Consider the following 15,070-nt stretch of genomic DNA (forward strand, 5'->3'; position numbering starts at 1 on the left):
GAGACAGCTGCACTTTATATGTACCCCCACCTTGACCAGTTCCGCACGGTGGCTTCTCTGAGAATCTTCGACAGGATGCATTCCAGCCTCTCAATCAGGTCTTTTGATTCAGCTGCACCTCACGCAGTGTAACCCCCTGTGACAAAGCAGGGTGGAAGCAGCAGTAACACTGAATCCTCATGCATTGCCTTGACTTGTACTGCTCCCTCCTTACCCTTATGGCTCCATACCTTCGATAGTGGGAATACTTCAACACATCCACTGCAGTGGATTGAGAATGTTGCTCACCACTGCAAAGTCAGATACAGTCAGGGGAAGACTATACGGCTGATCTTAGCAGTAAACCCCATTTATTTGTTTCAACAAACTTGTTTTCTTTTGTTTAAAGAACATTATTGAGCACTGTAAGTAATGCTATCCTTTCCTTTTAATCCTCCTTTGTATAACAACACTATGTTGTTTTTACACTGTAAGATTTGTATCTAGGTTCTTGTACCTAAGGTGGCGCCATTAAAAGGCAGCCATTGTACAAATTATACACTGCACATCTGTATTGGAGTACAAGTGACAATAAAAGATATTCAATTCAATATTCTGCGAATACTTGATTTGATTTGATTTATTATTGTCACATATACCAAGGTGTGGATGTGCAGGTGTTGGACAGGGGTAGACAAAGTCAGAAGTCACGGGACACCAGGTTATAGTCCAACAGACTTCACCTGACAAAGGAGCAGCCCTCCAAAATCTCGTGATTTCAAATAAGCCTGTAGGACTACAGCTTGGTGTTGTGTGATTTCTGGAAAAGCACAGCCGGTCAGGCAGCATCCAAGGAGGAGGAGAATCAACGTTTCGGATGAAGTCCTGATGAGGGGCTCTTGCCCGAAAAATCAACTCTCCTGCTTCTCAGATGCTGCCTGACTGGCTGTGCTTTCCCGGCAGCACACCCTCAACTCTGATCTCCAGCATCTGCAGTCCTCACTTTCTACTAGTCATGTGGCTTCTGACACGTACCTAGGAACAGTGAAAAGTTTTGTTTTGTGTACAGTACAGGCAGATCATACCAGAGAATTATAGAACAGGGTGAAGAATACAATGCTACAGCTGCAGGGAAGGTCTGGAAAGACGGAGATCTACATTAAATTTTAAATTTGAGAGGCCCACGCAGGAGTATGATAACAGCAGGAAAGAAGCTGTTCTTGAATGTGTTGGTCCTTGTAGTCAAACTTTTATATCTTCTGCCCAATGGAAGAGGGTGGAAAGGAGTTTAACTGGGGTGGGAGGGGTCTTTGATGAGGTTGGTTGCTTTTGCAAGGCAGCGGGAGGTACAGATGGAGTCAATGGATGGAAGGCTGGTTTGTGTGATGGACTGGGTTATGTTCATAGTACTCTGTCAATTTCTTGTGGCCTTAAACACTTTTCTTCAAAAAAAACAAACAAAAAAATCCACTAGAATTAAGTTTTCTTGGTGGAGCTGGGAAAGAGGATGTAGAAGGCTGAGATAGACAGATTTTAATCAGGAAGGGAATCAAGGGATATAGGGGAAAAGGCAGGAAAGTGAATGTGAGGATCAGCCAGGATCTTATTGAATGGTGGAGCAAATCCGATGGACCAAATGGCCTATTTCTGCTCCTACATCATACAATCGTATGATCTTTTAACAATGGAGGGAATAGGGTAAGGAGGGAAATCTGCAACAATAGGTCATCTGGGTCTGGGGTGCTGAGGGAGAGGAGATGAAGGCTGTGCTCCAAAGCACTCTACCTGACAGTGCATATCCAATGATAAATAGTCATATGACAGGACAGAGCCCACGTTTTGCTCAGAAGAGAAACCTGAAGGCCAAACTTTTGACCTTGGGACCTCACAGAATCCCTCATGTGCAGATAGAGGCCATTCGGTCCACTGAAGTCTGCACTGACCTTCCAAAGAGCATCCCACCCTATCACTATAGCGTTACATTTACCATAGTTAACCCACCTAGCCTGCACACTATCAGCAACTTAGCATGGCCAATCTTGCACATTTGGACTGTGAGAGGAGACCAGACCATCCAGAGGAAACCCACGCTGACGTGGGGAGTGTGCAGACTCCACACAGACAGTCACCCGAGGGTGGGATCGAACCTGGGTCCCTGGCGCTGTGAGGCAGCAGCACTCACCACTGTGTGCCTGCGCCCACCGTACAAGACAAATACAGGAATATCAAATGCTTTGTAATCACAACAATGTATATTACAGGAGAATAGATGCTTTTTTTTGGCAAGTTGATTCTGATAGGCTGAGGCGATGCCGTGGAGAAAGCAATGGAGTGCTGCTGGTTCTCCAAGCTGCTGGGAAACTCATTAGAAAACAGCAAGACTTCAACATCCTCTATCTGCTTATAGAGAAAGGGTCGTGAAGAACCTATTTTTTCTCACGAGCAGAATGAGCCACACGGTGAGCTCAACTGATTATCTTAAATTGGTTGGTATTGACACACTCAGACTTGTTCAGTAAGTGCTGTCCAATTTGCATCTAATGGAAGACATTTTGTTTTACATGGGCTCTCTGAGTACTGTCTACACTCTGATTCTGGTTCCTTTATCAGGCTAGTAAACATATATATATAGCCCTGAGGCACCAGACACTCCCACTGCATGCGACAATGTAAACAATGGATATTCCACAGTATACGTGAGGTCAGCTTTTAAACATGCCTCCCTGTTTATGGAATAATAATTTATTGAGGAAAATGTACAAAGACATACCATGGAATTCTGATCTTCCAGAAGGGCTGCCAGTATGTAGGCAGTCAGAGATACGGATCCACTCTGTCCACCCTGTAACTCTGTGTGGATAACTCGTCCAGGTTCCTGGAATTCACCATCCTTATTCAGGTGTGTGAGTATCCAGGAAGTGGTCTCTTCCAAAACCATCTTGTCAATGTAAATGAAATCCTGGGCCTGCAAGAAGCACCTTAGCACGAAAGCTGACAACCTCCATGAAGAGAAAGAGAAGACATTAAATCCATAATTCTGACCATACCATATGAAGCAGAAAAAGGGAGGCCAATGTGCTGCAGAGTTCTACACGGACATACCCAGAGCTGCAATAATTATACGACAAAACAAGATAAAACAGCGGGCAAGTTCTAAAGACCTGGGAATGTATGTGCACAGATCATTGTAGGTGGCAGACAAGAGCAGAAATTGCTGGAAAAGCTCAGCAGGTTCAGTAGACAGTCAGGAGGCAGTGGCAGAGTGGAAATAACATGAAACTAAAATCTCCAATGTCAGACTAATCACTGATGTCGTCAGGTTTGAATCTCACCACGGTACATAATCAAATTTGAATTTTGCGTAGACTATTTTCTACAGGGGGAAAGGCTTCAGAAATCTGAAGCATAAAGGGACTTAAGAGTCCTGATTCAGGATTCTCTTAAGGTTAACAGGCAGGTTCTGTGGCAGTTAGGAAATGCAAATGCAATGTTAGTGTTCATTTCAAGAGGGCTAGAATTCAAGAGCAGGAGCATTTAGCTGAGGCTGTGGAAGACTCTGGTCAGATCCCTATTGGAACATTGTGAGCAGCTTTGGGCCCCGTATCCAAGGAAGGATGTGTTGGCATTGGAGGCCGTCCAGAGGGGGTTTACAAGGATGATCCCAGTGATGGAGGGCTTTTCATATGAGGAGTGGTTGGGGTGTCTGGGTCTGTACTCATTGGAATTTAGAAGGATGAGGATGGGTCTGGCTGAAACTTACAGAACACCGAGAGGCCATGGAGAAGATGTTTCCACTAGGAGGAGAGACTAGTACCCAAGGGCACAGCCTCAGAGTGAAGAGATGACTATTTAGAACTGAGATGAGGAGGAATTTCTTCAGCCAGAGGGTGGTGAATCTGTGGAGCTCACTGCTACAGAAGCCTGTGGAGGACAAGTCAGTGAATGTCTTTAAGACAGAGAAAGATAGGTTCTTGATGGGTAAGGGGATCAAGGGGAGAAGGCAGGACAATGCAGTTGAGGAAGATGTTTCCACTAGTAGGAGAGACTAGACCCAAGGGCACAGCCTTAGAGAGAAGGGGGGACCCCATAAAACTGAGATGAGGAGGAATTTCTTTAGCCAGAGGGTGGAATCTGTGGAGCAGTTTACCACAGAAGGCTTTGGAGGCTAAGACATTAAGTGCATTTAACACAGAGATAGCTAGGGTCCTAATTAAAACCGAAAGGACTGCGGATGCTGTATAAATCACAAACAAAAACAGAAGTTGCTGGAAAAGCTCAGCAGGTCTGGCAGCATCTGTGAAGAGAAATCAGAGTGAAATTTCATGTCGTTGATCCTCCCTCAGAACCCTCTGTTCCTCAGTCCTGAGGCTGGGTCAGCAGACATTAACCCTGATTTCCCTTCACAGATGCTGCCAGACCTGCTGAGCTTTTCTAGCAACTTCTATGGATAGGTTCTTGATTGGTAAGGAGGTCCAAAGGTTACAGAGAGAAGGCAGGATGTAGGGGTTGAGAAAAATATCAGCCATGACTGAATCCAGAGGAGATTCAATGGGCCAAATGGCCCTATTCTGCTCCTATCCCTTATGGTCTTATGGTCAGTCAACTGCTGTACAGTTATCTATCATTATTTGTTTGAGGGATGTGTGTATCACTAGCAGGGACAGTACTGATTGCCGATCCCTCATTGCTTTTGAATTGGGTGGTTTGCTGAGCTATTCACATATCCTTGGATTTGGCATGACGTGTAGGCCAGACCTTGTAAAACTGGCAGATTTCCTTCCTTGAAGTACATCAAGGAATCAAGTGGGTTTTTGCAGCAATTAATAATATTCTCATGGTCGGGTTTGACCAGCTATCTATTCCAGATGTAAGAACTGAATTTAACTGTGGAGATTTAAACCACGGTCCCCACAGCATTAGCCTGGGCGTCTGAATTTCTCATCTACTGACATAACCATGAGGTCATCTCCCCATGAAGGTTAGATGCAGTAAAAGAAAATATATTTGACATAAGGCAACGCCCTGTTTTCCCAGATCAGTAACATTATTTCTGAAACTTGACTCCTTTAAGAGCCGGATAGTGTCAATAAACAAACCTCAGCAGACTGTGAAATGCTGTTAGCTGTTAGCTGAATGACTGGTTTAAGTGGACGTCCAATGTTGGAGGTTTGCCAATGTCACTTACTGCCTTGCAAGACTTACTGACCACAAAAATTAGCAATGTTTATCTTTGAATCACTTTTACTTTAACCGTTTTTTAAAATAAGTGAGTAATAGAACTCAGTGCTTGTACATCCACTGTATGAGGTACTCTAGCCTTCAAAAACTTCTAATGTGCATACTAGGTGTTGCTTACACCTTTTTGGAATCTGCAGCCAGCTGATTGACAGCACTCATCAATACTTAAAGGGGGAAAGGTATGAAAGGAGGAGCAAAGAAAACTATTGTATTTATTTGCAAGTTATGTGTCAGGAGTTCCTTTCTAACTAATCCCTTTTGAGAAGCTGAAGGGTAAGCTGCCTGGTCCTTAGCAGGAGCAAAATAGGACATTGTAGTAAAGTATTGATAGCTGGGAGCAAGTGAGGACTGCAGATGCTAGAGATCCGAGTCAAATAGTGTGGTGCTAGAAAAGGACAGCAGGTCAGGCAGCATCCGAGGAGCAGGAGAGTCAGCGTTTCAAACATTAGCTCTTCATCACAAATGTGATTCCTGATGAAGAGCTTATGCTCCAAAATGCTGACTCTCCAGCTCCTCAGATGCTATAATAGAATAGATTCCCTACAGTGTGGAAACAGGCTCTTCCGCCCAACAAGTCCACACTGACCCACTGAAGAGTAACCCACCCAGACACATTCCCCTACCTTATTGTCCTATATTTACCCCTGACTAATGCACCTAACCTACACATTCCTGAACACTTTGGGCAATTTAGCATGGCCAATTCACCCTGACCTGCACAATCTTTTGGATTGTGGGAGGAAACCGGAGCACCCGGAAGAAACCCACACAGCCATGGGGCGAATGTACAAACTCCACATAGACAGACGCCTGAGGGTGGAATCGAACCCAGGTCCCAGCCACTGTGAGGCAGCAGTGTTAACCACTGAGCCACTGTGCCACCCCAGGATGCTGCCTGACTGGCTGTGCTTTGCCAGCATCACACTTTTTGACTCTAAAGTACCGATAGCAGCAACATCCAACAAAGAGGGAGAGGGAAACGGGGGAAAAGTGAAACAGCAAGAGAGAGAGAGTGAGACAGCAGGAAGAAAGAGTGAGAGAGTGGGGCAATGCAAGAGAGGCAATGAGACAGGAGGAAAGAGATTGAGATGGTAGGAGAGAGAAATTGAGATGGTGGGAGACACAGAATGAGACAGCAAGACAGAAAGGATGAGAAAGTGGGAGAGAGGATAAGGCATTGAGAGAGAGAATGAGAAAGTAGGGGAGAGAGGGAATGGCATAGAGGGAGAGACAGAGTGAGACAGCGAGAGAGAAAGGATGAGACAGTAGGAGACAGAGAATGAGACAGCAAGAGAGAGAATGGGTCAGTGAGAGAGAGAGGACGAGACAATGAGGGAGAGGATGAGGCGGTGTGTGTGTATGTGTGAGAGAGAGAGACAGAATGAGAAAGCAAGGGAGGGAGAGAATGAGATAGCTGAAGAGAGAGAACAAAACAGCAAGAGAGAAAACGTGAGAAGAATGAAAGAGTGAGAAAGGTAGAAAGCATGAGTGAACAAGGGTACAAGAGACAGTGAATGAGAGGCAGAAAGTGAGGGACCAAGAGAGAATGAGACAACACCAGAGGGAGAGAGAGAAGAACATTATTCATATTCATTCCTTCCTAACATTTGATAGTAATCCCCTTGGCATTCTTCAGTAATTAAAGAAAACTAGTTATAAATCTTGCAACAGATTTTTTTGGGTTGTTTCCACAGTCAAGTGAATGAGAGCTTTGTAACCAGAGGTAGAAACGGAAGGGGCCTTCAGTTACTTTGCGCCAAAAAAATTTCTTACCAAGTACTTCCAGAAGAATCAGAAATTCCAAAAGCACTGAAGGAACCATCCGGTCTTTGGTATGTCAACTCCCTTTGGTAACCTGAATAACAAAATTACAGATTGAGAACTGGATTGATGCTTTGGGGGAAATTGAATCCAACTGTTGAAGTGCTGGTGGGGTTGGGATAAGGTCAGGGGGGAGTCGAATAGACTTGTGTTAGAGCGAAGTTTCCCTAAGCTGGTTCCAGAGATGAGAGAGATGACCAACGGTGAGAGACAGAGCAAATTGAATCTATAATGTTTGGACTTTGGAAGAACAATCTCACTGAACTATTTCGGGCTGGGAAGTGTTTGGACAGGTGAGAGATAATGTGACAGAGAGAGAGAGAAAATGAGATAATATGAAAACTTCTTCTGCTAACTGGGGAGTCTAAACAACAGGGGCACAGGTTCAGATAAAGAGTTCATCTTTCAGGGCTGAAATGACGGGAACTTTCTTTACTTAAAGCGTTGTGAATCTTTAGAGGGCTCTGTACCAATTCATTGCAGTTGCTGCATCTTTTGTATCGATTGAAGGTTGGGGTAGCCAGAGTTTTGATCCAGCGAGATGGGGAGTTGGTGGAAAGTGTATTTCAAGCCCAAGCTCAGCTATGATTGTATTAATGTCCCAGACCCCACCATCACTATCCTGGATATATCCTATCCCACCGACAGGACAGACTCAGCAGAGGTGGTGGCACAGTGGGATACTGTCAGGGGGGAGGTGTGCTGGGAGCCCTCAACATTGTCTCAGGACACCCATAAAATCTTATGGCTTCAGGTAAACATAGGCAAGGAAACCTCCTGCTGATTATCACGTACCATCCTCCCTCAGCTAATGTTGAACACTGAGAGGAAGCACAGAGGATGGAAAGGGTACATAATGTACTCTGGGTGGGGATTTCAATGCCAATTACCAAGTGTGGCTCACTAGCAGTACGACTGATGGAGCTGGTCGGGTCCTAAAGGAGATAACTGCTAGACTGGGACTGTGGCAAGTGGTGAAGGAACCAACAAGAGGGAAAAATATACCAGACCTCGTCCTTACCAATCTGCCAGCTGCAGATACAGCTGTCCATGACAGTATCGGTAAGAGTGACCACCGCACAGTCCTTGTGGAGACAAAGTCCCACCTTCACATTGAGAATAACCTCCATTGCATTGTGTGGCCCTATCACCATGTTAATTGGGACAGATTTCACACAGATCTAGCAGCTCAGGACTGGGCATCCATGAGGTGCTGTGGGCCATCAACAGCAGGAGAACTGTACTTCAGCACAACCTGCAACCTCATGGCCTGGCACAACCCCCACTCAACCATTGCCATCAAGCCAGGAGATCAACTCTGGATGTCTTGGATCGAGTCTACAGGATTTTTAAGGGGGAGGGGGAAGCAGCCAGAAATTGTGGTGCATATCGGTACCAATGACACAGGGAATAGGACCCGAAAAGTGAATATAGGGAGTTAGGTTGGAAGCTAAAAGGAATTACTACTGGTGCCACGGCTATTGAGGTGAGGAACAGAGAGCAAGTGCAGATAAACACGTGACTGCACAGCTGGTGTAGGAGGGAGGGCTTCAGATATGTGGATCATTGGGATACCTTCTGGAGAAGGTGGGACCTGCACAAGGAGGATGGGTTGTATCTGAACTAGAAGGGCACCAATATCCTGGGTGGTAGGTTTACTAGAGCTCTTCAGGAGCGTTTACACTAGATTAGTAGGGGGATGGGTCAGAGTTTTGGATCAGACGATGGGGTAGTTGGTGAACAGGCAGGTACAGCGTGCAGGAGGGCATGTCATGAGCAGCACCAGGTGTACCTGAAGATGAGGTATCAACCTGGTGAAGCTACCAAACAGGACTACTTGGATGCCAAACAGCATAAGCAGCAAACGATAGACAGGGCTAAGGGATCCCACAACCAATGGATCAGATCAATGCGCTGCAGTAAAGAAATTTGACACCATCCAAAAAGGTGCACGCTCTCCACCACTGACACCATGTACAAAATGCTCTGCAGACATTCACCAATAGCCCTTAGACAACTCCATCCAAACCCACGGCCACTTCCATCTAGAAGGACAAGGGCAGCAAATACATGGGAATGCCACCTCTTTGCACGTTCCCCTCCACTCATCATCCTGAGTTGGAAATATATTGCTGTTCCTTCAGTGTCGCTGGGTCACAATCCTGGATCACTTTCGCCAACAGCACTGTGGGTAATACCTACAGCACATGGACTGCAGTGGTTCAAGAAGACAGCTCACCACCACCTTCTCAAGTGCAACTAGGGACAGGCAATAAATGCTGGACCCAGCCAGCGACACCCAAGCCCCATATGGGGATAAAAAGAAATAGTACATCTGGCTTTCTAATTCAGGCTGGCCGAAAGCTGCTCCTGTTCCTTGTGCCCCCTTATGTTAGTGCTGTCATTTCTGGAAATAGATATAGACAGAACAGGCATAACAAAGTATTGGAGGAATTTGCAACGCCTGACTAACTTTCCTTTGTCACACATTGTCACAATAATAGAGGTCGGGCAGGCGCCAAAATAAGAAACCTGCCCACCATTTGTAAATGAATAATTAAGAAATATTGAGCTCATTAACAGCTCCATCCACCCTGCCCTCACCAAACCCCAGCTGGCCAGGGGCAGTTGCATGGGAATGGACATATCACTTTTGGAAGGAAGTTTTCAAACTGAGGAAAGAAAGGGGTATGACTGTCTTCTGGGTGTGCACTTTGTAATAACACGACTCCCCAACGGATGGTGATACCCCACCCTTCATACCAACCTGCCGGCTCTGAAAAACCTGCTCCCCAAAAACCCATCACCACCCACCCCACGCTCCTGAGCCTTCAAAACCCTCCCTGAACCCATATTTCAGATTTTACTGAATCTGTGATCTACCCTGTCTTCCTTTTGGGACTGCCATGTGTCTGAACTCTTCCATTCACCCCTTCTCCCCTCCCCTCTCCCTGTGATTGTACAAAACCCAGAGAAATTGTGGACTGCCGATGCTGGAGATCAGAGTTGAAAAGTGTGGCGCTGGAAAACACAGCTGGTCAGGCAGCATCCGAGAAGCAGGAGAATCGATGTTTGGAGTATAAGCTCTTCATCAGGAGTGAGGAATGGCTTATGGTCGAAACGTCCATTCTTCTCCTCCGTGGATGCTGCCTGACCAGCTGTGCTTTTGCAGCGCCACACTTTTTGACAAAGTACAAAACCCACCTTGCATCAAAAATAACAAAGCTTTCTCCTTAATCTCCTTATTAATTTGGTTTATGGCTGTTAGGTATTGTAAAATGTAGACGTTTGGAGCAAATCTGATCATGTTTTGTTCACCACATCCATAAGACATCTGAAGAAGATCCTCGATTCCATTGATGGAAGGTCCAAGGATATCACCTGAAAGAGAGAACCAATTGTCACAATCCATTTCATTTATACTTGGACTGCAATTGCCACAAACCGACCCAGTTCCCAAAGAGATTAATATTCTGCCATAATCTGGGTTTGTGTATGTTTTGTAAAAAACTTCTTAAAATCTAAAAACAAACCAGTGAACAAAGGGTGCCCTGCAGGGAGTCTGGATAATGAATCAGATGTTTGTTAGAGCAACTGTTTCCTCATTGACTATGCACAATTTTGACCTGTTACTTCCTGGACAAGAGATATGGTGTGTTAGTCAAGATGTCAGATAGGACACTGTGCAGACTACAGAAGTTCCCCAGGTGGGCAGTGAGGGTTAAGGAACAGCTCGTGTCCACTCCGGAGTTATTTATGGACTTATTTAGTGTGATGGGAGGTCTCTTCCACTGACTGACCTGAGCGGCCACCTGCATGGTGCCAATCCTGATAGGGAGTGTGATGAATACCACTCCCAGCTGGTATTGCTCAGTACAAGTGGAAAGGTCAGGGGACCCTGGTATCAGGGAATGCAGATATCAGGGGAACCAGGTCTGTAGGAGTCTTTACAACAACTGGCTTATATACAGGATAGCTCAGGCATTAGCTGACTTAAATAAATTGAGGCCTGTCTCTCAGGAAAACACCCCCTTCTTGTGGTCCAGCCTAAAAAGATAAACAGAAGGAAATGAATTATGAAAAAGCCTCAACAAAAAGCAAAACGTTCACCACCATCCAGGTCAAAGCGGTTGGTATCTCACCCACCACCTTCAACATTCACTTCCTCCATAATCCCTGCTATGGGCCACGAGCTGGGAGATGGGAGTAGAATAGTTTGATGCAGACTCAATGGGCTGATGGGCCTTTCCCTGTACTGTAGACCTGACATTTTGATTCCCCAACAGTGGCAGCAGAATACAGATATTATTTATTCAACTTGTTCAGGTATGCTATGACACAAGTCTGTGACAGGTGGGATTTCTACCAGGTACATTGCAACATCCCAAATGTGGTCAGACCACATTTGGAGATCTGTGTTCAGTTCTGGACATCTTATTTCTGGAGAGAATGCAAAGGAGATTTACTAGGTTGAAGCCATGAATGAGGGATTTTAGATACAAGGAAAGATTAGAGAGCTTGGGCTTGTCCTCCTTGGAACAGAGAAGATTAAGAGGTGACCTTATTGAGGTGTTCAAAATGATGAACAATTTTGACAGGGTAAAGAAGGATATTGTGTTCCATGAGTTGGTATGTCAGTAACTAGGGGGGGGGGTCACAATTTCAAGATTGTCAGAAGAGAGCGAGGAGTGAGATGAGGAAGAATTTCTTTATTCAGAGAGTTGTTGGGATTTCGAATGTGCTGCCTGGGAGGGTGGGGGAGGCGGATTGCATAGGAGGTTTCAAAAGAGAACTGGATAAATATTTGTGGTTCCAGAAATAGGGCTGGAGAGTGGGACCAGCTGGGTAGCTCTTTCAAGAGCTGGTACAGCAAGGATGGGTCAAATGGCCTCCTCCTGTACTGTAAAATACAGTAAAATTCTATAACTCACCAAGGCACTTTTTTTAGATTAGATTCCCTACAATGCAGAAACAGGGCCTTTAGCCCAACAAGTCCACACTGACCCTCTGATGAGTAACCCACCCAGTCCCATTTCCCTCTGACTAATGCACCTAACACTACAGGCAATTTAGCGTGGCCAATTCACCTGACCTGTACATCTTTGGACTGTGGGAGGAAACCGGAGCAAACCCACACAGGCACAGGGAGAATGTGCAAACTCCACACAGACAGTCACCCGAGGTCAGAATCGAACCTGTGACCCTGGTGCTGTGAGGCAGCAGTGCTAACCACTGAGTCACCGTGCTGCCCACTTGATGACATCTTTCAGATCCATGACCTCTACTACCTCAGAAGATGGCAGATCCAAAGGCACACCACAGCATCCTGAATTGGAATAATACCATTGTTCCTTCTATGTGAGTGTGTGTGAATACTGGAACCCCCTTTCCTCACCTCATTCTGAGAGGAGCTATACCACACGGGCTGTGGGGGCTCGGCAATGCCGTTGACCATGATCGTTACAAGGCCAATTTGCAATGTACAATAAAAGCTGCCCTGGACTGTGACAACTACATCCTGAAGATGACTTTTTTTTTAATCTATTAAACCCACTTTTGCACAGAGATCTCACAGATATGTGAATCAGAACTGTCTTTCAGTGGATATTGAGTGACAGAGGCAGTATTTGTGGATAGAGAAGCAGGTAATGATTTATCTTTTAGCTAAACTTGACACATACTGACCATTGCTTTCCGAAGAAACTGGGATTCCATTTTAGAAACCATTGCTACACAGGACATTGGTTAGAACACTTTTGGAATATTCTGTTCAATTCTGGTCTCCCCGCTGTTGTGAAACTTGAAAGGGTTCAGAAAAGATTTACAAGCATGTTGCCAGGGTTGGAGGATTTGAGCTACAGGGAGAGGCTGAACAGGCTGGGGCTGTTTTCCCTGGAGCGTCGGAGGCTGAGGGGTGACCTTATAGAGATTTACAAAATCATGGGGGGCATGGAAAGGGTAAATAGACAAAGTCTTTCTCTGGGCTGGGGGAATCCAGAACTAGAGAGCATAGGTATAAGGCAAGAAGGGAACGATTTAAAAGGGACCTAAGTGGCAACGTTTTCACACAGAGGGTGGTGCATGTTTGGAATGAGCTGCTAGAGGAAGTGGTGGAGGCTGGTACAATTGCAACATTTATGAGGCATTTGGATGGGTATATGAATAGGAAGGGTTTGGAGGGATATGGGCCGGGTGCTGGCAGGTGGGACTCGATTAATTTAGGATATTTGGTCAGCATGGGCGAGTTGGACCAAAGGGTATTGCCTCTGATCAGCCATGTTATCACTGAATGGTAGACTTGATGGGCTGAATGACCTCTGATCAGCCATGTTATCACTGAATGGTAGACCTGATGGGCTGAATGGCCTCTGATCAGCCACGATATGACTGAATGGTAGATGCCACTCAGGTGGATAGAGTTTGTAAGAAGGCCTATGGAGTATTATCGTTCATTAGCAGAGGGATTGAATTCAAGAGTCGTGAGGTGATGTTGCAGCTGTACAGGACTTTGGTTAGGCCACATTTGGAGTACTGTGTGCAGTTCTGGTCGCCTCACTTTAGGAAAGATGTGGAAGCTTTGGAGAGGGTGCAGAGAAGATTTACCAGGATGTTGCCTGGAATGGAGAGTAGGTCATACGAGGATAGGTTGAGAGTTCTCGGCCTTTTCTCGTTGGAACGGCGAAGGATGAGGGGTGACTTGATAGAGGTTTATAAGATGATCAGAGGAATAGATAGAGTAGACAGTCAGAAACTTTTTCCCCGGGTACAACAGAGTGTTACAAGGGGACATAAATTTAAGGTGAAGGGTGGAAGGTATAGGGGAGATGTCAGGGGTGGGTTCTTCACCCAGAGAGTGGTGGGGGCATGGAATGCGCTGCCCGTGGGAGTGGTAGAGTCAGATTCATTGGCGACCTTTAAGCGGCATTTGGATAGGTACATGGATGGGTGCTTAATCTAGGATAGAAGTTCGGCACAACATCGTGGGCCGAAGGGCCTGTTCTGTGCTGTATTGTTCTATGTTCTATGTTCTATGTTCTATGCGACGGACTGAAGGCCTAGTTCTGTTCCTGCACCTCATGGTCTTTGTATTAATCAAGTGAATGGGGAACGTCCCCATTCCCTTCTCTGAAGTAGTGCTTCTGGATCTTTTATGTCCTCCTGAGAGGACAGGCTGGGGGGAGGGGGATGGGGGTGCCTTGGATTTAGGCAGTCTCTCTGACAGCACAGTCGTCCCTTTTGCACTGTTCTGGGAAGACCAGCAGGAACTGCATTCTCCAGCGTTTGGAACAGCTACTGACCTTCTGACTCAGAGGTGACTGTGCTACCCACTGAGCCAAGGTTGACACCAAGACAAGTCATAAAGAGCTCTCAGCCTTGGATACTAATCAAAAGTCCTTGGATGAAAAACGTAGAGAGTACAGTGTGGAAGGACCTGAGCTGATGAGAGCTTTCCAGCTGGAGTAAACTCAATACTCCCAGATTCCTGGCTCAGTCCCTGGTCCACTTATATTTATATTAAGTGGTTGTTCCCAAGGGATCAGTAGTCTTGATAAGTCTTCAAGATCACTGAAGCTAATATATTAAAGGCAAATGGAGGACCAATGATGCATTTCAAAATTATTTGCTTACAATGAAAGTGTCCAGACTATGTACGTTCAGATACAGTATTCTTATGCATAAGAGCTTCCATAAATTCGGATAATGCTGTAGAGAACTGAATTGATATTTACTGCACGTGAATATTTTTGTTAGAAGCTCTTGTGACATAAGTTGTCTGCCGAGAGCAGAGAGGTGGTTATAAAGCAAGGTTATATTCTCTGGAATTTAGAAGGTTCAGAGGAGAGTTGATTGAGGTTATCAAGATAGTTCAGGAGAACAGGGGACCCTCTTGTGGTGCAGTGGTTAGTGTCTCTACCCTTGAACTGAAAGATGCAGATTCCAGTCCCAAGTGCTCAAAAGGTGCGTAATGACATCTCTGAGCAGGTTGATTAGAAAAATCGGTTAAAAAAACAGAACAGCCTGTGTAGATAGA

The 15,070-nt window shown here is 45.5% G+C and overlaps 1 protein-coding gene across 1 annotated transcript in view; it reads right to left on the reverse strand.

Moving 5' to 3' along the window:
* cd109 (CD109 molecule) overlaps nucleotides 1–15,070 on the reverse strand; it is a 140,374-nt gene that overhangs the window by 28,593 nt on the left and 96,711 nt on the right. Inside the window, exons 23-25 of the mRNA XM_072580292.1 lie at nucleotides 10,243–10,419; nucleotides 6,991–7,072; nucleotides 2,750–2,978 (exon numbers count right to left, since the gene is read on the reverse strand). Coding sequence (XP_072436393.1) covers nucleotides 2,750–2,978; nucleotides 6,991–7,072; nucleotides 10,243–10,419 — 488 coding nt within the window. The remainder of the gene's footprint in view (nucleotides 1–2,749; nucleotides 2,979–6,990; nucleotides 7,073–10,242; nucleotides 10,420–15,070) is intronic.

This window comes from Chiloscyllium punctatum, chromosome 11 (assembly GCF_047496795.1).
Source record: "Chiloscyllium punctatum isolate Juve2018m chromosome 11, sChiPun1.3, whole genome shotgun sequence".
Taxonomy (NCBI): domain Eukaryota; kingdom Metazoa; phylum Chordata; class Chondrichthyes; order Orectolobiformes; family Hemiscylliidae; genus Chiloscyllium; species Chiloscyllium punctatum.